At 36.7% G+C, this 23,239-nt stretch overlaps 1 protein-coding gene across 5 annotated transcripts in view; it reads left to right on the top strand.

Moving 5' to 3' along the window:
• Positions 1-23,239, top strand: part of METTL25 (methyltransferase like 25) — a 53,721-nt gene that overhangs the window by 15,571 nt on the left and 14,911 nt on the right. For 4 of the 5 annotated variants that reach the window (XM_063396401.1, XM_063396399.1, XM_063396400.1 and 1 more), the window contains exons 4-9: positions 82-708; positions 922-1,066; positions 11,310-11,404; positions 13,664-13,693; positions 14,779-14,852; positions 16,980-17,073. In XM_063396401.1, the coding sequence (XP_063252471.1) occupies positions 82-708; positions 922-1,066; positions 11,310-11,404; positions 13,664-13,693; positions 14,779-14,852; positions 16,980-17,073 (1,065 nt within the window). The remainder of the gene's footprint in view (positions 1-81; positions 709-921; positions 1,067-11,309; positions 11,405-13,663; positions 13,694-14,778; positions 14,853-16,979; positions 17,074-23,239) is intronic. The other variant, XM_063396402.1, reaches the window with a different exon arrangement.

The following is a 23,239-nucleotide window of genomic DNA, read 5'->3' as shown; positions in this document are numbered from 1 at the left end:
TAGGGAATTATTTTGCATTTGAAGTGTGCTTGTTGCTCATTAATACAGCAAAATTTCCTTTATTTTTTCCCCATTATCTAGGTGATCGATATAGGTTCTGGAAAAGGCTACCTGAGTTCGTTTTTGTCCATGCAATATAACTTAAAAGTTTATGGAATTGACTCCTCAAGCTCCAACACAAATGGTGCTCATGAAAGAAATAAAAAATTGAAGAAACACTGGAAAGCATATCAGAGTCGAGGAAGAGAAAACCTCAAAAGCCAGAGTTTGGATAAGGCAAATGACAGGCCAGTGGAAAGTAAAATTAATTGTAAAGCAATCCATGAAGAGCTCTTAAATAATGCCAGCAGTCTTCCAAATCAGGACCAAGTGATTATCCAAGATCCTTCTTACAGTTCCACAGAAATGGCTACACCTGAAACCAACACAGAAACTGAAGCTGATTTGGTGACTGGAACACAATCTCATGAGACCAAACTTTCTGAAGACGTTCTGGCTGTTCTGAATGTTCTTCCTGCTGATGCTGTAGAGGATTTTTCTTCATCTCGTTATAACTGTAGGGAGCTCTGTGAAGAGGAAAAAGTCCAAAGAAAAATGACATCTCTCAAGACTAAAGCAAGAAAGTCAAGTGAATCAAACCTGTATTTTCCATTGACCTCCTGCATCACTGCAGAAACAGAACTCAATGACATCATAACAGATCTGGAGGTTATTTTACTGTAAATATTTACTGGGTTTAGATTGTCCATTGTCTTTGTATTGCTATTTTCACGTGTACGTTTGCTGAGTGTACATAGAATGCTGTCTCTGGTGTAAATGAATATTCTGGCCCAATAATGGTTTCTAACCAGGTAGCAGAAGTATGCTCTTTCAGTTGATGAAGGAGATGATTTATTGTTGCCTTTGTTTTTTTCCTCTTAGGACTGTATGATGGTGGGCCTACATACATGTGGAGATCTTGCTGCTAATACACTACGAATTTTTACTGCCAAGCCTGAAATCAAAGCCGTTTGCAGTGTGGGCTGCTGCTACCATCTGTTGTCAGAACAGTTTGAAAACCAAGAAGGTAATTCTTCTGAGCTTAGCTTGTGGCTGCCAGTTTGAATGTTGAGAGTATTATACCTTTATTTAATAACCTCCTTGTGTTTGCTCCTTTTCAGTGGCTTATTTAGTACTGGTTTTAATTACTTTATGAGGGTCATTCATTCTCAGATGCATTGTGGCTTTTCTGTCATGTCAGTAATCATAATATTTTTACTGAGATTAGGGACATTAGTGCATAATGTTTTATGTAGTTATGACTACAGATGGTTTTATTCCATTAAATCACTTATAAGTGTATAGGCTCTTTTAGTCCAGTATGTTTCCATCCTTTTGAAATATTTTGTAGCAGATTTTTTCCTCAGCTGCCTGTGTGCAACATCCAATTATGTTAAGTGGTACATATGAAACAATGAGCATAATTAAGTTTTTGTAGAAAACCCAAAAAACCTCACTCATCTGGATGCTGTGCTGGTTGTTGCCTGTTTAGCCCATCATGAAAGTACATATATAAGAGTTTTTCTAGGGGAGGTAACCTGAAAATTATTTGTGGATTCAGAATAAAGGCAAATTTTCCTACAAATGGGAGGGATTCACTTTTGAGAGAAAGCTGGTATTTTTACTTGAAATTCTGTGCAATGAAAAACATTTAAGGAGCTGGTTTTCCTGACACAAGTGGTACATAGCTGAGCTGTCTAAATGACCAGCTGCCAAAGTCCTAGGACCTGCTCATCATATCAGTCAAATCTGAGAAAAGGGTGGCTTGGCAAGGTTTCCTTTAGCTCTTTCAGAGAACTTCACAGACACAAAGGCACGTGGTACCCAGGTATTGCTATTTAAGAGTTAGCTGCTTAGGCAGTTACAGCACAGCTCCACACTAACCATAACACATGCTAGCTATTGCTTGCTTTCATAATCTTTTCATACTGTTTTTAATTTGTTCTGCAACTATTTTAAGAGTTTTTTCTGTGTGTTAGTCTTAGTAATTTCAAAATACTTCATGTCACTCCAAAAGCAAAGAAAGAGAAAATACAATTGAAGTTTCTGTGCTACAGAAATACAGTTAGAGAAAAAATATACAATTACTTTTACATCAGAGTTTTAAGAAATGAAGAACTTTTCAGGTACTTGTCATTAAGTTGGAGTGTCCGAAACATCTGGTTGTTTCTTATTATTGCAAAGAGGACACAGCTTCCTGTGCTAGCTATATAGGATTACTTTTTGCAGACCATTGCATAAACTCAGACACCACCAAAGGATCAGGCATGATAACCTTTTCAAAGTTCAAACAAACAGATATATGTGCATGATTAGAAGAGATACTGCAGTTTCATAGCAGTATGGAAATGAAGTCAGATTGCATGTTAGAATTTCTAGCTGTTTGATTTTACTCTGCTTGAAGGACAAAATTAGTCTCAAAGGAGGACATTTGGACAGAACAAAAGGAAATTACAGTATCCTTTTTTTGGGAAAGAATACAAATATTGTCCTATTAATGCTCAGAATAATAATTTTTTTACTATTACTATGAGAGTGCATATTCTAAAATGTATAATGTTATTGTATTCTCATACTAAGTCATTTACCATATGGCTTGTTCTTAAATATGCAGCAGATGGCTAAGAGAACAAGAGCTGAGAGGATCTAAGAGTTAAGATTTCTTCAAAGGGAAGGTGGGGAAGAATTCAGACTCTGTCTTGTATCTGCATTTCCTTTGCATGGACTTCAAACTGACAAAGCATTCTGTAACTAATCAGATGGTATTGATCCAACAATTCACTTGTACAAGCAGTAAACGAACTCCTCTTGCAGCTGTTGGAAGCAAGTGGATTTTAATACTGATTCCAGAATGGACCAAATCATAGCATTTAAGTAGCAAGTAACTTCTGGAATTCATTTGGACCAGATCATGGCACAAGGCAGGGCCAACTTAGATCATTTCATTCAGAGCCTTGTCCTTTCATGCTTTGAATATTTCCAAGGGCAGTGATTCAGTAGCCCATTTCAATGTTTGCCCTCACCATGAAGTTCTTTCTCTCATGTGATAAACGCCAATCACTCATTTTTTGAAATTTATGAATATTTAATAAAGAATAAAAATTGGTTACAAAAATATTAATACAATAATAAAAGTTTAAAAAAAGTTTTCAGAGACAGGACAAATAATGAGACAACAAGAGCAAAGAAGGTAGCCCGGGCTTTTGTCCCCCCTCCCTCCCAGACAAAGGCTAGGAAGGAGAAGGGCCCAGAACAAAGAGAAGTCTTCTTTTTTAAGCCTTCAGTTTATGACTATTCATATCTTACGTAAAACAAGTAATTTTCAGCTGTTTCTTGTCACAAAAGCTTTCTGTTAATTAAAAGAACACATGAGAGCATACGTCCTTGAGAAAGTTAGGTTCTGTGGATAAGAGGCCATAAATTCTTCTTCACTAGAAGGTTTAGAGGCCTCTGTAAAGTTTAGGGGCCTCTGTGAATGTTATCTCTCTGCTGAGGAATTTTTCTTCTTGAGCAAAAAAAATATAACATACATACACAGCTTCTATTGTACTATAACTTATTGTTAATTACAAAACTATATTCACTACATTATTCTAATGTTAATATAGTATAACTTTTCTATCTATCAGATTACATATAGTAAATATCTGCGTAGAGCCACATATACAATATGCCTTTTTCACATCTCATGTCTATTCAGTTTGCAGCTATTGTGCATTATCTATTGTCTTTTTCATTTTGCACTGCCGAGAATAGTCCATCCTAATCTTTTTTGTTCTCTTTCCTTTAGGTAGTTGAAAACAGCAGTTAGATCTCTTCTTGACCTTCAGTGAAGTGCTTTAGTGCTCTTGCCACCAATAAATTCATTTCAGTCATTATGGTGGGCTGAAGAGCCCAAAGAAGCACTCCAGATACTCTGACAAGTGCTAAAAAGGGAGAATAATCACATCTCTTAATCTGCAAGCTTCACTCTCAAGCTTCAGATTACTATCAATTTTCTACCTATTTTAGAGTCCATCTGTCTGAGTCATATTTTCCCATTTTGTCTGTAAAGGCTCTAAGGAAACCTTGCTGAAAGACTTCATAAAATGAAGATAAACTATGACTCTGCTGTCCCCTAGTTCATGGATCCAGTCACTGCATCACAGAAGGCAGTTGTTTGTCAGTGCTTGATGAATTCCTGCCAGCTAGTGTCAACCTTATTATTCTTCATGGGCCTGGGCATAGTTTCCAGGAAAATGTGCTCCATAAACTTGTTGAGATTAACTGAGTTTATTCAGGTGCAAATGAGTGTGGTTTTCTCCTGTTTCCTGTAATCAGGACAGACATGACCTGTCAAAGATGATAGAGTATGGTCTTCATGGGACACCAGTGAGTTCTGTGATCCTGAAATGCATCCCATCTGGCCACTTGCAGTTGTATATTTCTGGTTGGCTTATGTGGTACTTCAGCCAATATAATCTCTAGATTAGTCCAGAGCTTGCCCAGGCTCTGACACTGAACTCAGGAAAGCTAGTGGCTACTCTAGGTAGCAACCAGAGATTGCAGAGACATGTAGATGCTTTATGTGGAGAGACTAATTTGAACATTAGGAAGCAAGTTTAGAGCTACATCTCTGCAGTGATGGATAGATCATCCTAAGATGCAAATAGAATTGGGCAGAATTTGCTGCAAATGGAAATGACTTACTCATTTGGAAATGAGGAAATGATCAGCACAGGAAATGACTTACTCATTTGAAATCAGTCCAGTAAGCAAGGGCTTACAGTGGGAAATTCTGTAACAAAGCATTCTACAGTTATTTTGTCTTGACTGAGTAGCCTCAAAGTTTTTCAAAATCTGTTTTAAAGATATTGTCCTCTTTAAAAGCTTTTTTATTTTCTTGAGGTCTGCACCCTTAAAGCCAAGGTTGTGGCAAATCCACCTCAAAGCTCTTGCCCCCAAAGTAGCACATTTTTCATCTTTGCTGTTTCTTTAATGTAAACTCAGAGGGTTGTTCTCATAAGCACAGTTGAAGCAGGAGAGCCCACTCACAGAGGAGCTGCAATGGACTTCTGGTTGCCATAACTTGGTATGGCTGGACAATATATTCTTTGGCATTTAAGATTTAATACCAACATCAGTCTTGTTTGAGGCCAGTGAAAAATAACTTTTTCACTTCACATTAACTGGAATTAACTGATATTCATAGGAATAAAACTTACCTGTTATGATGCCTAACATAGTGTTTAGAAGTCTGAGGTGTTGACAAAATATCAACAAAATGTTACTATGGTGTTTTTGTTGTGCTGCTGAATTACCTTGGCTATCACAAGTTTGGGTTGGTTTTTTTTTTCTGAGATGACTTCAGGGAATAATGCATTACATTTCTCACTTTTCTCTCAAAATTGCAAGACTGGCTGATTCAGTTTGCTGCTGGACCTACTGTGAATACTTTGGGAGCATTTCTGATGAAAGTAGGTGACAGCAGTCAAAATCTTGAATAATAATGCAATCAGTATATAGTGTCCTTCTATGTGTCTATAAATAAGCTGAATTCATCTGGAAATTTTTATAATGGGACCGCATTTCCAATTATGCTGGGAATAATTTTGAACTGTTAAGATCATGAAAGCCTTTGCTTTGATTTATTAGTAGCTAAAACAACCAAGAGGTGCTGTGTAATGTCAAATTTCAACTCAATTTTAAAAAGTTGAAGCCAATGTCTTTTAACACCTGTCCTTAAATTTCACTGCTGTTATAAGCAGTATGAAATTCTAAGTTTCAGTTAATAAGGAATAATATGACAGCTCTTGGAATATTCTAAGTAGTTTTATTTTGGCTCTCTCTAAGGAGAATTGTCTGTTTATGTAGAGATTCTTGTATGGATAAAATATATGTAGCCATTAGTATAATTGATTCCTTTGGGGGTTTTCTTCTCTGTTACTGCATTGGGTAGTCAATTACATCAGAGTAGAAAGGATTTTACTATTTATTAGAGACATTTTACATAAACCTATTTACATAGTGAGCCATTATGTCAGTTTTTCTGGGAAAAAAAAACAGTTTGCTAATGATTTTTAGGTTAAAACAAACTCTGTTCCTCTGTTCAGGAGATATTCTTAGGATTTTTGAGAGTTGTTTTCTCTTACATTCAGCTGACACATTTTCGGGGCTATGTACCAGCTGGTCTATGATTATCCCTTAACAGAGAAGAACTGAGAATTTAACATATTATAAAAAAGGTTTTACTTTCCTTGAAAAGGAATTTAGGTTTCTCTGTTCTGATTCTCTTCTTTCCATCCTTCATACCACCAAATACATCAGTACCAGTCTAGAAACCAGTGAAATTCTTCAGTATTATATCCTCTGTTTTGAGGAAAAAAACACATGAATGTTGCTCTTGCTCTGGAGCTACTGTTAAGACAGTAGCTGAGATGGGGTAACACAGAGATGGGGTAACTGAGGTTCTTGTTAATATATCCCTCGGGGTGGATTAGAGTGAAACACATGACAGGTCTGTGTACATGTGTGTATGTATGTGTGTGTGTATGTGTGGAGGTATATATATTTTAGAACAATTTGTTTGCAATGGAAATGTAGTCATTTTGATATTATCTCTACTAATATGACATTATAAAAGCATGAAAATATCACTGAAGAAAATATATATGCAAGAGAAAGAAATGATAAGAGTAGCTAGGGGCAGGAAAGATGTCACCACCCATTATTTTTGCACTTCGGGAGTACTTTGCCCTTCAGATGCAAAGTGATGGTCCCAGTCTTGATCTGTCAGGGGTGGGGGAAGCCATGAAACAAACATTTCAAGGGTTAATATATGCTCAGGTTCAGGTGGGGATGCCCAGGTACCTACCCTGTGGGGGGAAGTTTTACCTCTTTGGATCATGTGCAGTCCTCAGCACATGGTCACAGCACTAAGCCTGGCAGAGTTCAAGAAGTGTTTGGACATTGCTCTCTGGCATATGGTGTGATCCTTGACGATGGTGCTGTGCAGAGCTAAGAGGTGATCTTGATGATTCATTGGGTCCCTTCCAACGCAGCATTTTCTTTGATTCTGTAATTTGAAGAAATAGGTGTAGTTGTATAGATACTTTAAGTGATAGCTATCCGATAGAAGCTCTTTTTGAGGTTGGCATAAATACTACAAAACATAAACTCCATATTGTGTAAGGATTTCCAATGTCAAGTCACTGCTGGGTAGAGGAGTTCTAAAAGCCCTCCAGGAAGCTGTGGAAAGTAGTTTCTCATTAAAGCACTCTGGAAGAAGTCAGCAAAGCTTTTGCAGAATAAACTTTGACTATTAAAAGCTATTGAACATAATTAAGGGAACCAAAAGGGTTGCAAAGGGTGGGCAAAATTCACAGGATTTTAACACACTTGCGAAACCTAGGAAAGCCTTGAGTAAGGTGGATTCAGAGGACAAATACTCTCAAAATGAATTCTCTAAAGGATTACTTACACAAACATAACAGCTTCATATCACTCTCTTCCACTCAAATATGAAAGATTACTCACTGTTTCAGGGTATTAGAGTACAGATGATTTATGTGTAGCCTAGGTATATTTTCAAAGATATTCCACAGCCAAAGTCTTAAAATAGCTACCACTGATACCATGGCAACACAAGAAAACACTTCCAAGCAACAGATCAAAAAGCTTAATTTCCTTCCCAAGGCATCTTTAGAAATTGGTGCATAGGGAACTTTTCCATGTATTTGTGACACAGCTAACTAGTCACTAAGGCCCAGATGTTTTCTATAAAAATTTATTCTGAAGAAAATAAGAAACTTAAAAAAATAGTAACAAGGTAAGCTTTACAGATGTTAAATGAAACTATTACCTATTGAAGTTATTATGGTATTTTTCATTAATAAATGTAGCAAGAATATATTAAAACCTGAAATGATCTTGCATTTTTCTCCGTGTGTACAAAGTACAAGGTTAGAATTGAGAACGATAAAGTTTTAATGCACCTAATTAAAACATACTCTAGGTTGGGGTTTTGGAAATTATTTTGGTGACAGCTGATTCTGTTTCCTGGAATTTGACAACATTTTTCTTCCCCACTGCCCCCTGCTTCCCCCAGCAAAATCTTGCTTAGTCAGGGGACGTTTTTTGAAAAATAAAAATTCAAGTAACAGTAAAGTACATGGCCAAGGAAGATCTAGTCTTTCCCATGAAGGAAAAAGGCAGTTTAGTAGTTTTCTATTTTGTTTGGAATATCAGATGTAGACTGAAAATCTACAATGTTGTGGAAGATAGAGGCTATGGAGAACGTGAAAAAGGTTTTTTGTGTCTTAGTACTACTTTGATGAAGTTCACAATATACACAAAGAGACAAAGTAGGGTGTATGTGAAAAAAATATGGAGAAGCTAATAAAGATTAATTTCCACTGAAAAATCTCAGATGGAAAAATGCCATTTCAATCCATTGAACTCCATAATCAGCCAAAAGCAGCCATTAGGTTTAGGGTTAGGGTTAAAAGATTCCCACAAAGCCTACAGCTCCAGGGACACCAGGGCTGGAAGAGGCATGCCAAGGGGAACACGACACTGCACCAACATTGCTGTCTCCACACCTCTCTGATCTGACTCATCCCATAGAACTTAAGTCAGGCTTATTTTTCCCAGTAACATTAAAGCTTGTTGGTCCTGTTGTTGTATAACGACCATATTTTACTGTGAAGTTTTGTGAAGTATAATTTGAATACTAGGACACTAAAAGTTGTCGTATTATTCTTAGAGATGAAAATCTATGGATGGCCTAATATTAAAGGTATTGGAGAAGCTTGTCCCATTCTCTTGAACTTCCATGTCATCATTTGTGCACATATAGAGTTAGCAACTGTGAAAAGAATTTTACCTTTATCTTACTTGTATTGCCTTATTTTTTTATATGAATACCATATCAATTAAAGAAACACTGATGCTTTGTTGTGATATTTGCAGCATTTTATAAAATCTGTGATTCAGTCTTTTTTAGAAGTTAGATGTAAAGTCCTTGCTATTTAACTAATGTCTCCTGATATGAAACACCAGTAAAGCTTCAGTTCAGCTCATCAAATGATTACCTAAAATTTCCCATTTTGTTAACTCTTCATAGAAGGAATTCTATCTGATTGGCTGCTCTGTACTGAATTACAATGTGATTGCTTCATGGGCTGTTGAACGCTTGAGCTGTTCCTGTGAAATGTTCCATGCAATACTTAAAATGTACTTAAAATGTTTCTTGAATATTTTTTGAGATTTGTACAGTTTAGAACAGCTGTTGTATTGTTAGATAGAAGCACAATAAGGTATTTAGTGAGCTATATAATATATAGTATATCTGAAATTGTTGCAGGCATTGAAAGAATTTTCTAGTTTTTTAACATGTAGCTTCTAAATATATGAACTTTATAGCGATACATTAATCCTAATTTTTTTAAAGTGTGTTTGAGAGCAGACTGGATGTGAAAAAATAAATAGAACATAAAGCAATATTGTAGACAGGTGGTCAACTTTTGATACATATAAAAAATCTTTCTAACTTAAAGCATTAGTTTCCATCTCTTTTTCTCCTATTTTACAGTTTCAATAATTTAAATGAAGATGGTGCTTTGGACTGATAATCTTTTTCAAAGATTATCAGAATTATGCATGAGTACAGTGCACTGATATTGAGATTGTAACTGACAGGGTAGTAACTTTAACTTGAATGAATGATTAGTTTGCCTGGAGGACAGGGTATAAATTGGAAGGAATTTGCTTGATAAGATCAAGGATTTCATCTTTCTAACTCAGTTTGCAAATTTTTATTTTGAAATATATTAACATACATATTAGAAAGATATATTAGTGAGAATCCTACAATAGGAACCATGTCAGTCATTGTTTTCTTTGTAAAATAAATATATTTAATAAGTTCTTACTGCCATCCCTGCAGTAGAAATCTCCATGGATTCCATGTATTCCACAGTTAGACTTGAAGTTAATTAATATTTTAGAGCTTGTCATGAAGCATTTACAAATTCTTAGTACATTCCTAGTTCTGAAACCAATTGTAATTTGTTTGGTCAAATTTCATCTCTATTTCTAAAGAATTTTCTTTCTCCTTCTGTTAATAATCTGTAATGAAAATGCTATTCTCAAATCACAGTTCTCAGTATTCAGCCCCTAAGAGCCTCTGGCATTCCTCAGGGCTAAAAGGAGAGCAAAGTGTGAGGTTGCCTGCAAAGGATTCTTGCCTTCTTGCTGTTACTCTCTAGTGGTCAGCTGAGACTGGGCACTCCTGCCAGAAAGCCAAATGCTGTCACGAGTTGTGGAGAGGGTTCTTTATAGTTTTTTCTTTTTCTTTGCTTAACTTTTATGGAATGAATTCTATTTATGTGTATGTGTCTCTGACTGTTGGTAAGTTTTCTGCTGTACCCTCTTTTTAACACCATTACATGATTTATTCTGAAATTTGCCCCAGTCACCTTCCTGTGCTAAAAAGCAAGGATCTCAGCCAGTTTGTGGGGTTTTTTTTAAGAAAGCAGTAACTTCTTATTCACCATTCTAAAAAATCAGCTGATAATGTGTTAATGACAACTCTAAACATTTAGAATTTGTGGACATTTAGAATATTAAGAATATCTCTAAAGTAATCTCTGTATTTCAGTTTTCCCACATTTGCATTAGCGTTAAACATTAATAATTGTCTTGTTATTCAAAATACAAATGATACTGAGACTGAGCACAGATTGTGATGCAAATGCTTCGTGGTGTTTTGAGGAAACAGCAAGATCCTTTGCAGCTGCTGTTTTCTGGAAAACAAACATTCTGCCTTACAGCAGAATAGTCTTTCAGAACTGGAATAAACAAATACACGTTGTTCTGTATGATTTTTGAAGGATGTTTGGGATAGAGTAAGAAGACAATGAGAAGTGGTACTGAAGCCCTGCTGCATTGAATGACTGCTTGGCCTACATTTTGTGATTCGTGGCATGGTGTAGCCTGCCATGAATATGTGCAAACTTTTCTCTTGTCCCTTTGACTGTTTTTTCAGTGGTTTTATGTAAAGAACACTCACTTAAAGTTGTTTTGGAAAATGTGAAATTATCAGAAATTCAGCATAAACCAAAAACATCTGTTACGGAGAAAACGTTTTTTGTAGCAGCATCACAAGTTTTGGTACTGGATGAGAACAGTTCAGTGTTTCTGCTACATTGCCTACTGTTCATCTTGCTCAATTCATTGTGTATTCTATAAGAGGAAAAGCTGTGCCTTTTTTTTCCCCCTCTATATTGCAGAATGCCACGACCAAGTCTGGGGATTTCCCATGTGTCAGTACTTAAAGGACAAAGGCTGGTGCTGTGGTCGCAATGCTAGGATGTCAGCATGCTTGGTATGATTCCCCTTCCTTTCATTTTCATACAGAGAGCTTTGTCCAGATGTTACAGGATTCATTGTTTTTGGCTTCTGATCCTGAAGCCATGACTTTAATCCAAGAATCTACAGAATAACATCATTAATGTAAGCATGATGAATTGTAGCTAAAAAAATAGTATTGACCTTCCAGCTTTATATATTTTATACTTGCTGAAGGCATGAAAAAATGAGTATTGACAGAAATGTATTTGAAGAGTGGACAGAAAGACCAAAACTTTGCTGAAACCTAAACAAGGTAACCCCTCAGGATAATAGTTCTTGGCCAAGGACTTAGGGAGAAACAAAGTAATTTTAGAAGGAGTGCAATCAGTAACTCCCCCAATGACTTCGTGATTCAAAATATTGAATGTTCTAGCTGTTTTAAACCTGAACAACCCTGGCTATTCCAAAAACTAGAAGAGCTCTAAAATCTATGTGGCTTAAGAGTCTGGAAACATCTTTTTAACATTGCACCAAGAGATGAAATACTTTTAAAGACTTAGCCTCATCAAGATTGGATGATGAGGTGTTGTCTAATTTGAAAAAACATATAGATACTGAAAATTTTGACCACTGTTTCACTTATAAGACCACTATTCCTTCCCTCTGTTAATTTTTAATTTATGGTATCCAGATAAATCACATTAGGTTCTGGCTAGGCTCTGCTGCTAGCTTTGTACCTCCATTACAGAGAAGAGTATAGACCAAAGGCTAGTGTGGACTAATGTATTGAGGTTATGTAAACTTGAACTACCATGATAATTAAATGCTATCAGGAGAAAATATAGGAGGACAGTTGTTTAGGATCCATAAGGCTTAAATGTGCTACCCTTAGCAAAGTAAAAGAAAAGAATTGTTCATTTTAGAGAGGTAGCTGTAAAACTTAGCAGAAGAAAAGTGCTTTCTAAAGGAATTTGCTTTTTCTCTTTTTCTTGTCAGTGTCATACAATACCAGTCGCTCCTCAGCTGACACATTAGCTGTTTCCTATTCCATTTCTTTTGGAAGGAAAAAGGTTGGGCTGTTTTTCAGCAGTGGTAGGAAGATAAATTTTGTAAGCAAATGACCCCCAAGAGAGTACTGATCATGCTATATATATCTATTTTAGATGTCTCAGAAATCACAGAAATTTGGCAATTAAAACCTTTTTGTTTGAATAGTCACAAAAGGCAGAGAGTTCTGTGTAACTAGATACTTCTCCTGTTAGGTTTGTAATTGTCTACATGCATTTTTCATGTCTAGGATTTCCCTTGCCATGTAGGATGTACAAGGGAGCCGGCACAGAGCCACTAAGCACTCACATTTCTTGGGCTAATGGCTGGATAGCAGAAAGTCTGCTGAGCAATGACAGTCAGAGCTCCAAGTGGTTGAATTGCCAAGGGCCAGAGGTGCTAAGCAAGAGTTCCAGTTTCAGAGCCTTACAATATGTCCTGGAACCCATATCCATCTCCTGGGCAGCAGCAGATAGATGCTGCTAAAACAGCTTACACAGCAAAAGGGAAACCTGATAGTTGGCCAAAGTCATGAATGGAGGAACTGCAACTATGTGGACTGTGTTTGAAGAACAGTGTGAAATACAAGATTAGTTCTATAACAAGGAGAAGGAGGAGTGGGTGATTGTGTAACACACAGTCTTATTTACTGTAGTGAAGTTTGGGACTAAATGTGGTAATAATCTGCAAATGGCAAGGCATTTTTGGTTTGCTACCTAATTTGATGTAGTATCACATAATCAGATACTGAGGTTTTGTCTTCATTTCTATTATGATCTTTAAAACTCTGTTGAAATTTTTGTAGGCACACTATCTTTCCAACTGTGGAAGAATATTACATGCTTCTAATTATTTGTCGTTCTTTATCACTATGCATCATAAAAATCAAGTCACATCTCACATCTATGTCAGCATTTATAGTATGAAGATTCTAGTAATAATGCACAGTATTCACAGAAAGTAATCCTCTGAAATTCTTGTACAATAGAAAGAAAAACAAGCAAATTTTCCATGTATCTGTTTCCATAGTTGGATGTCATTGTTTCTCCTATAAATAAACCAGAATCACAGGAGTAGCTGCTTATGAGTGCCTAAAGGTATTAACACTTTAAAGTGTGCAAGCTCATGTAATGTCACACCATTAATCTTTTAAAATGTCATCTCCTCTGACTTTTTTACAATGTGTTTATAAAATGTTATGATAAAGAATAAACATATCAGCAATTTAATTCCTTGACTCTTAAAGGCTTTGGAGCGAGTTGCAGTTGGCCAAATGGTAAGTAATATTGTTTATTTTAGCCATTCTAAGATAAAATGTGTTTTTCCCCCTTGAATGTTCTTAATCCATGGCCTTTTATTGAACTTCTGCATATCTGGAATCTGAAAGACTGGCCTAGACTATGTCAAATCCTGATAGATAGCATGTGTCATCATGAAATCACATTTTTATTGCTGTGGTTGTACTTAGTGAATCTGTTTCCTTTTGACAATTAAGAGTCTAAGCAAAAAAGCACAGCTTAAAATTTAAGGCATTAAACTACCCTTCCTAACTTCCTTTGCTATCTTTCATTTAATACATAAATTCAGTGCAAATTTCCTTCTGGTATCCCTGGTTTGGATCACTCTATCCCAATGTTTTATCAACTAATGTAAAAATAGACACTGTTATGACAAAAGCTTGAACCTGTTAGAAACATCATCATTTTCATTTTTAATCTCTGTATGTTTTTTTCCCTGTGAATATTTTGAATTATTTTTATGCAGTTATCCTTAAGGAATGGTGGGCACAAACTGCACAAGTATTTAAAAGGCCAGTCTGAGAGACTTCTTTCCACATTCAGGAAGCCCACTGACTCCAGCAGTCTTTTTCTGTGAATTTTTAATTGGCAATCATTAATTAGTTTTATGCAAACAGATTTTCCATGGACTAATATATGAAATCTTTAGTATTTTTTTTAGCATAGTACTTTCTGCATGGTTCAGTCTACAGTCTGACTGCAGATGATTCAGCTAGGTAATTACTCCTTTTGTCTTCAAAACAGCTTAGATAATTGTTATTATTTTGCATATTAGAATTCAGATCACGAACGGTGCTTTTTCCTCTGTTGTCTTTCTTTCCATCAAGAGAATCTGGGCTTGGTTTTTTTTTTCTTTGCATTTATGGTTATGTTAGAATCTGATTTAAAAACATAATACTAACTTGATGCAAGAACATTAGTAAATTGTCCTCTTAAGTCTGGTATGACTGATCATAAAGTATACAACTCAATAAATAGTTAAGGAAGCCAATACTAGTTTTGTTACTCTGATCTTAATTTCAGTGCCAATTTTAAACCCTTGCTGTTGTAAAATCTTTTGCAGCTGCCTACAGAATCATTGTTTTATCGAGCTGTTCTTCAGGTTATTATAGAAGAAGTTTATGGTGTCACCAAAAGGTAGGAAGCTCAGAATTCACAGAATACCAACCAAGGACTGACCTGATTATCTTCCACCTCTTGTTGCAGAGAAAAGTTTTGTTGTAGAGAAAGTTTTGGAAAGCAGAGGGACGTAGGAATCAGTCTCATCAGGTTGTATGTGCACGTTGGTATTCAAATGCAAGATGGATTTGCTCATTGTAAATCCACATCACAAATGTATTGCCCTTCCTTTACCTGTAGCTGAAGTAGGCCCTCTTTGGTACTGGGTATGTGGGTAAAGCACATCTTCACCTGAGAATACTCAGCAAATGCACTGAAAAGTCAACGCAGTCCTGGGCTACCCTTTCATGCAGAGATCCTGGCAGTTTTGATACTGCAGAAGGAAAAAGGCATTTCTGTTTGTCCTGGGAAAAACTGCTGACAGCTCGATGGCCATCATGGCTCTAAAAAGCTTCTCACTGTCTCTGTCCACACTGGCAAGTGCTTCCTTGTAGGAATGGGATTTGGAGAGCTGCTGCTGAGGACCTGACATCTACATTATACTCTTCTGTGGTTGCAGTTGTGTTAGATTTTATCTTATTCTGTGGGATGTATGCCTGTTAGCACTTGGAGCTCATCCAGAAGCACACCTTCCAGTTTAATTTAGTTTGAAAATAACCCATTTTTTGAGCTCTGATACTATTTCACGGTGTGAGCCAAGGCATGAGAGGTGGGGAAAACCAGAAAACTCACTTCAGAAGTATACTCCTAAAATAAGTGCTAATGCAAATACCCTTTAAACTTTTGCTACATATAGAGGCAGACAGCTTACCCTTCAGGAGGTCAAATACCTGAAAGAAGAAATGCTTCTTTATTTTAAAATTGTTTAAAGTATCATACAAAAAGTCATGGCCACTAAATTGTAAAGAAAAGAAAAACTGTGAGTTATATTTTTCATTTTGTGAAGGAAGTATAATTTGGAGGAAGTAATTAAGATTATATGTCTCTAATGAACACAATGGCTACCTTGGAAAGACCTCCCTCACCCCCATTTTTTTTTTCTGAGCATAATGTTAAATGCCCATCTTCCTAGGAATGACATAACAACATAATCATTAACTGATTTTCAGACTGCATCAGCCTAAATGTTTAGGTGCATCTGAATATTAAATATGACAACAGAAATGATTCTCAGTGAGTGAGGGTCCTTGACAGCTAAACAGCATTAGAACTACCACTGAGTGAAATCTTCTGAAATCTTTCTGTTGACCTCAGATGTTAGTTCTGGGGTTTAGATAAGGAGGTAAGTTTTATTAAGAATAAAGAGGGAGGAAAGTTTTAAACTAAGATACTTCTATTCAGTTTTTCACTGAGAGGGTGCAGGGAGAGTGTATCTCTTGTTAAGTAATTCAGTAGCTGAAAATTCTATACCTGAGTATTAACTCCTACATTGCACATCTAGAGGAGAAATAATGTTAGACTCAGTCAAGAAAGTGAATTCAGACTAAAAAAACTTTGTGTGTTGTTTATCCAAGATATTTTAAGCACAGAGGAGAACAAATATGAATGGTCTGCTAAGATTCATTCTTCCTATATGTATTTTATGGTTTTGTGCATTATTTTAACATATTTTTTGAAACAACACACATTTTCATCTGGCTTGAAATGCAAGCTGTTGAGTTGTGAACAGGACAGAATTCTGGCATCATTTAATGAAATAAAAATTGAAAGGATTAGAACACCAGATAACAAGCAAAAGTGGCATTTGCTCAGTCGAGTGGTTGGTGTTAAGTAAATTACAGCAGCATTATGATAGATTATGGAAGCAATACAGAAGTGTAGAAGGAAATGTCTGTCAGTGGAAATAATAATTTTGTCATTCATATAAGGAAATAAAGATGTTAGTGAAGAAATGAAAAAGAAACTTCAACTATCTCTCAAAATTTTAGGTAAAATAATAACTGCATTAGAACCATAATACAGTTATACAATTGCTGTGTCTAGATGAAGTATTAGCTAGATTGTTTTAAGTGGAAGGGGGAAAAAGGAAAGTTGTTACTAAGTTGGCAGTAGTTGCCATCCAACTGACTTATTTCTCCTATTAAAAATACTTGAATTTCTGTTGTTGGATGTATAAAAGCCTACACCTCAGTACTGTAATTGCAGTGATCGACATGTTGGAAAAACCTTCTCCAAGTCATCCTCCTTCATAGATTATGTCAGACGGTCTCTGAAAAAGCTGGAACTGGATGATTCAAAGGTGAGTCACTAATTAGTGACTATATGAAATTATTATATCCATATAAGTTCTTAAGTCACCACCACAATGCAGTGTTCGAGCCATTGAGTTGATTTATGTCATATAGCGCCGTATGAATATTATATTTGAAGACTTAATACCTTTAAATTAGTGAATGTTAGGGAAATATGTGAAGATTTTAAATAATTTTGTTAGATAGAGAGAAAAGTAAATACAAAGTAGAGATTTAAAATCTTTTGGAGATTTCATTTATGTTCTTGAGTATCTTGTCTTAGTCCTACAACTGCTCAATTGGTCAACAGATGGCAACATAGCATTAAGCATGGAATATGACTGTGAAGATCACAACCATGTTGTGAGAACAAGTTGTGCAAAGAAGACACTAGAGAGTACTAGACAGGTTGTTAACAAATTAAGTACAATCAAAGGAAAAGTGGGAGTGGCAAGCATGTAAAATATTTAAGGTAAATGTTGCAGTCTTTGGTAAAGTAGTGTTTAAAACCTGTAGTCAGAATGTCAAATCACTTAAAATTTGCCAAGCACATCAAAGTATGAGCTAGGAGAAACAGGCATAACCAAATAAGCAAGTAAATTCAAATGACATTGGAGTCAGCCTAACATCATTAAGAAAAGGACTTATGCCTGAAGTGTGCTGTATTTTAAAAGGATTATATTTAATTCTGTAGTTAGCAAATCACATCTAGCAAATGTAGTTACCTGTTTGCTTTTCTATGTGAATAGGCACTAACAGGATGCATTCACCCCAGCTAGAAATAAAATTATGTCTTTCTTCATGTGTGTACAATCACCCAAAAGCAGTAGTGGATTTTTTGTGAAATAATCAGTTCACAAGATCATTGATTAAACTCTGCCAGTGTAGATTTGTTCTTTAAACTGTTTTCTTTAAAACCAGTAATCATAGAAAGTGTGTGTCAAGAGGTCTGATTTTAGATATGTTGCCTTTTGCTAAAAAGGGTCTGGACAAATGCAGGTTGCCCTGAGACAAAGATGTCTGTCAACACTACTTCAAGCTGCACATTTATGTGGTTGCTAAAGACCTGATTCAAGTAAATGTTCGCTTTTGCTCATGTTTCTCCTCATTTTATGTGCAGCTGGCTGCATACTGAAGACTGGATTTTATGCTGATGTAAACAATATTATTTTTTATTTCCCAGCTATATTGAAATCTGCAACAGCACAAAACCAGTGTTATTTTGATACTACTCAGAGGAAAGTTCTTACTGCTCCCTTAACAGTGGTTCTGACCCCTCAGTTTTCATGGTGGAGTCAGCACTATATCTATACACTATTGGAGAATGCGTTAAATGCCTCTCTTCAGGAAAAAAAACCCTTATTTAACTAGAAATGTGATTAAGCCTAAACATTTGCTCTGAAAGACAAGAAAAATCAAAGAGAAATGTATGTGGAATTTGGGTTTTTTAGCTCTATTTAGAAATGAACAAAAGAGCAGCTGTACTGCATAGACCAAATGTCTGTCTCTGGCAGACAGTGGACAAAAACAAATGCCTTGGGAGGAATCATAAGGTGGGAGTAAGGATATATGAAGCATACTTCCAGAAAAATCCAAAATGTCCTTGTCATTCACAAAAAAAAAAAAAAAAAAAAAAAAAAAAAAAAAAAAAAAAAAAAGGGAAGCAATCATTGTCTTAATGCATAAATATATTTAGGTTATATTTAAAAAGCAGCTAAAACTTAGTGGCACTGTGTAATACAACCAAAGAACTATGAGAAAAAATTGTTTCCATATGGGTCTCTGTTTTACATGTGCAAAGATATTTTCTAAAATACAGAAGTCAAGAAACTGCGAGTTTCCAGTCTTTTACTAGGCTTATCAGAATATTAAAAAGAATTTCATCTCTGTATAATAATAAAAGTACTGGAAAGGAAAATAGAGGGTTAGAGGCACTGTTTCCAGGAGTCCCTGCCAGGGTTTGGTTGCTTGTCATGTATGGTAAAATCTTGCATGGTTTTTATCACTGGAGCTGAATCTGTACTGTGGGACGTAAACACTCTCCCAAACTTAATGGTTCATGATAAGCATCACAGCTGCTTCCTTTATACACTCCAATACCTCTGTTTCTGATCAAAAGGTAGCCCTGGTGCAATCCAGTCATTTTCTAGTCTGGACAACTGTGGAGGCAGGATAAAGAGTGCAAATATATAAAACATCTAACCTGCCTTGATACTCATTTCTATGTGTGCCTTTTGCTAAATATTACTCTGATAAATAATACATTCATCAGGTATAATTATTCAAATACTAAGGGGTTTTTTTCTGTTGATTTTAAGTAAAGGTAAGTTCTTGAATCCTACCAATAATTCATGTGAAGAAACCCCTCTGCTTCTTTCCTTTGTGAAATATATGTGAGGTTTTTACTTATGTGAAGCAAGAATCAGACTCTTTATGAAAAGGGTCTCAATAAGAAATCAGTTAGAGTAAGGCAACATAGTAAAATAGTTTTTTTACAAAAATAAGGAAAAGGCATCTTTCAATAACCTAGCATTGCTCATTGTTAAGAATTACTGTTCAAAGACTGAAGTTTCCTATTAAGTGAGACAAAATAATTTCTTCCATTTATGGTGTTGCTTTTAGTGTGGAAGAGCCTGTCAATTAAACACTTAGATGCAAATGAAATACTTTTTTCTGCCTTTTGGTACAGGACCGCTTCCTTCACACATCTGTTCACCTCAGTAGTGAAAATGAGGTATAAACCAGGACTGCTGAAATTTCTGACAAAGCGTTCTCATTGTCTGAGGGCAGAGAAGGGTCTTTCAGTGTGAAGCATGCTGCTTCACAGGTATGCTTATATTGCTTATAGCTTTAGAATTAATGGAATTGCTCTGTGTGCCATAGATCATAAAATTGTAGAAGGGATGTTAACAATCATCTAATTCCAACCCTCTGCTGTGGGCAGGGACATCTTTCACTAGACCAGGTTGCTCAAAGCCCCATCCAACCTGGCTTTGAACATTGCCAGGAATGGGGCATCCACAGCTTCTCTTGACAACCTGTGCCAGTGTCTCATCACCCCCATAGTGAAGAATTTCTTCCTTATGTAGTCTAAACCTATCCTCATTCATTTTAAAGGCATTCCCCCTTGTACTGTCACTACATGCCCTTGTGAATAGTCCCTCTCCAGCTCTCTTGTAGGACCCCTTTAGGTACTGGAAGGTGCTTTAAGGTCTCCTTAGAGCCTTCATCTCTCCAGGCTTTTCTCTTAGCCACAACTCTTTCAGTGCAGCCATTCAGCGAATTCCTTATCCACCAAGTGGTCTTCAGTTTAAAGGTAAGGATGTCATGTGGGATAATGTGAAATGTTTTGCACAAGTCCAGGTAATGATGTCAGTTGCTCTTTCCTTATCTACCAATGCTGTAATCCCTTCATAGGAGGCCACCAGATTTGAAGGCACAATTTGACATTAATTAAGCCATGTTGGCTCTCACTGATCACTTATTTGTTTTCTATGTGCTTTAGCATAGTTTTCAGGAGGATCTGATGTATGATCTTAGGCATCAAGGTGAGACTTACTGACCTGTAGTTCCCCAGGCCTTCAGTTTTTTCCCTTTCTGAAAATGAGTTGTGCATTATGTTCCCCTTTTTCCACGGGAACCTCACTAGGATGACATGACTTCTCAAATATGCTGGGTAGTGGCTCAGCAACTTCATTTTCCAGTTCCTTCAGGACCTACAGGTGCATCTAATCAGGTCCTATGGACTTGTGCATCTTCAGGCTCCTAAGATGTTCTTGAGCCTGATCTTGTCCTACAGTGAGCAGCTCTTCATTAAGTCAGTCCCTGTCTTTGTCTTCGGCAGCTCAGGTGGTGTGGCTGAAACACTTCTCATGAAGACTCAGTCAAAAAAGTTGTTGAGTATCTCAGCATTCTCCATAAGCTTGTGTAAACTGTCTCCTATTCTGGAGAGTGTGCAAATGTACCTATAGAAGCTTTTCTAGTTGCTGTTGATGTCAGTCAAGTTTAATTCTGTGAGAGCTTTATCTTTCCTAATCTGATCCCTGGGTGCTCGGATAATATCTCTGTATTCCTCTCAGGCTACCCGTCCTTGCTTCCACTCTTGGTAGCCTTCCTTTTTGTTGTTTGGGTTGGCCAGAAAGTTGTTGACATCCATGCTGACCTCAGGATATTTTTGCCTGACTCCCTCTTTAAGCTTGGAGAAGGTAACCCTGGAGTATTAACCAGCCTTCATGGGCCCCTTTTCCCTCCAGGGTTTTATGCCATGGTACTCTGTCAGGCTGATCCCAGAAGTCCGGTCTTTTGAAGTCCAGGATAATGACTTTGCTTTGTGCTCTCCTCTATGCCCCAAGGACCTTGAATTCCACCATTTCATGGTCACTGCAGCCCAGTCTTCCCCTTGAGCTTCACATTCCTCACCAGGCATTCCTTGGTGGTGAGAATTGAGAGCATTGGCTCCCCTATCTCATCAGGAAGGAAGTTCTCATCAATGCATTCCAGGAACCTCCTAGGCTGCATATGTCCTGCTGTGTTGTCCCTCCAGCAGATAGTGGTGTGGTTGAAGTGCCCCATGAGGACAAGGGCTTGTGAAAGTGAGGCTGCTCCTTTTTTGCTTGTAGAGGGCTATATCCAGAGATCCCTGCACAGGGGTGCAGTAATTGGTCTGGACACATACCAAAGCAGCATTTTGTTCCTGATTGTTTTCTTTGTCATAGTTCACTTTGTTCCTATAGACTTATGTTGTACAGACAGAGCATTAAGGGTCCCATAGATTTTGGAGAAATTCTTTCTATCACAAGATTTCTTTTCCCTTTTATTCACTGTTTTATCTCATTAACATGAACGGGGAACCCTCTTTTGGGAGAATGAAGCATTCATCCCTGTCCTCTCTCCTAGAGTAGCTGGCCCCTCTGATACTTGTGAGCCTTTTTGCTTTCAAGCAGCGAGAGCAATTCCTTCCTCTTCAGCTCAGAGCATGTTTCAGCTGTTGGTAGCTGCTTTGCAAATGCATTTAAATTGAAGCCTCTTTATTAACTCATCTGATTGCTGCCTAAGGCAATAAGTGCTTCAAATAGCATTGCCATGGTGAAAAATCCTCATATAAGTATTTATGTATTTCTAGAGTTTTTAAGAAAGAAAACTCAAAATTCTTTAGGTTTCCTGGTGTCCTGTTTTTACTGGAGTAGATTAGCAAAAAATCTTTCATAGGGGCTAGCTTAAGGTGATTAAATGGAGACAGTGCTTGCAAAGCTAAGGCCTGGATGTGTGTCTTACAGCCTTTGAGATCTGTTGACTTAGTCCTTTTGCAAACTCCAGACTATTTAATTTTGAGTCTTAAAGCTGGTAAACAAGAATGAAATCAGAATTTGTGCAAAATACTTTTTTTTTTCCATTAATTGCTTATTTTTTATCAGACAAGCTTGGTGGGTTTTTTTACATTTGATAAGTGGAGGTGGGTTACTCTTTGCTTACTATAGACTGTCTTGACTTGTAAATTCTCCTCAGCAGTGACTAGTGGAATATCATAAAATGCAGTTTGCAAATGAAGGGAGATAACATGAAGCTTACTGTATGGTTTAATTTTCTCTTGCTTTAAAAAGTGTTGAAAAGCCACTCACTTAAGACTGGGAAACTGTCAGCAGTGGAATTGTGTAATATATTAAGACATTAACTAACCTGAATATATGCAGCTGTACTGGGAACTAAAAAGATTTTTTGCAGAAAATGGGGAAGAGAGGGACTTTTAGCCTGAGATTTCTTACGATCCTTATCAGCCAACATCAGTGTGGATATCTTGAAATGACAGTGAATATCTGAAACTGGTTGGTCTTTGCTAAGAATATTTGTAAATTGATATGTTTTATTGTGTTCAGCCATTGAGCAAACATGGAGCCAAAGCCAAAACAATGCTCTCCACTTTCCCCTGAATCCTGAAACAGCAATTAACTGACACTAAGCAGTCAAGAAATGAAGGTACTACATGGATTTACACACTTAATGCATTTTACAATTGTTGAAGAGTTGACTTTCTTCACTGTTTTCTTCGACAGAGGGAATTTCATCTCACAGACTTCCTGTTTCCTTTGTTTGTTAGGGAAGTACTAAATGACAGCTCAGGTAACACTTGCATAGCACTCTGAAAGTGTAAGCACATAATGCTGTTTTTAAGTACAA

This window comes from Prinia subflava, chromosome 4 (assembly GCF_021018805.1).
Source record: "Prinia subflava isolate CZ2003 ecotype Zambia chromosome 4, Cam_Psub_1.2, whole genome shotgun sequence".
Classification (NCBI taxonomy): domain Eukaryota; kingdom Metazoa; phylum Chordata; class Aves; order Passeriformes; family Cisticolidae; genus Prinia; species Prinia subflava.
This window is presented reverse-complemented; position numbering and strand designations above follow the sequence as displayed.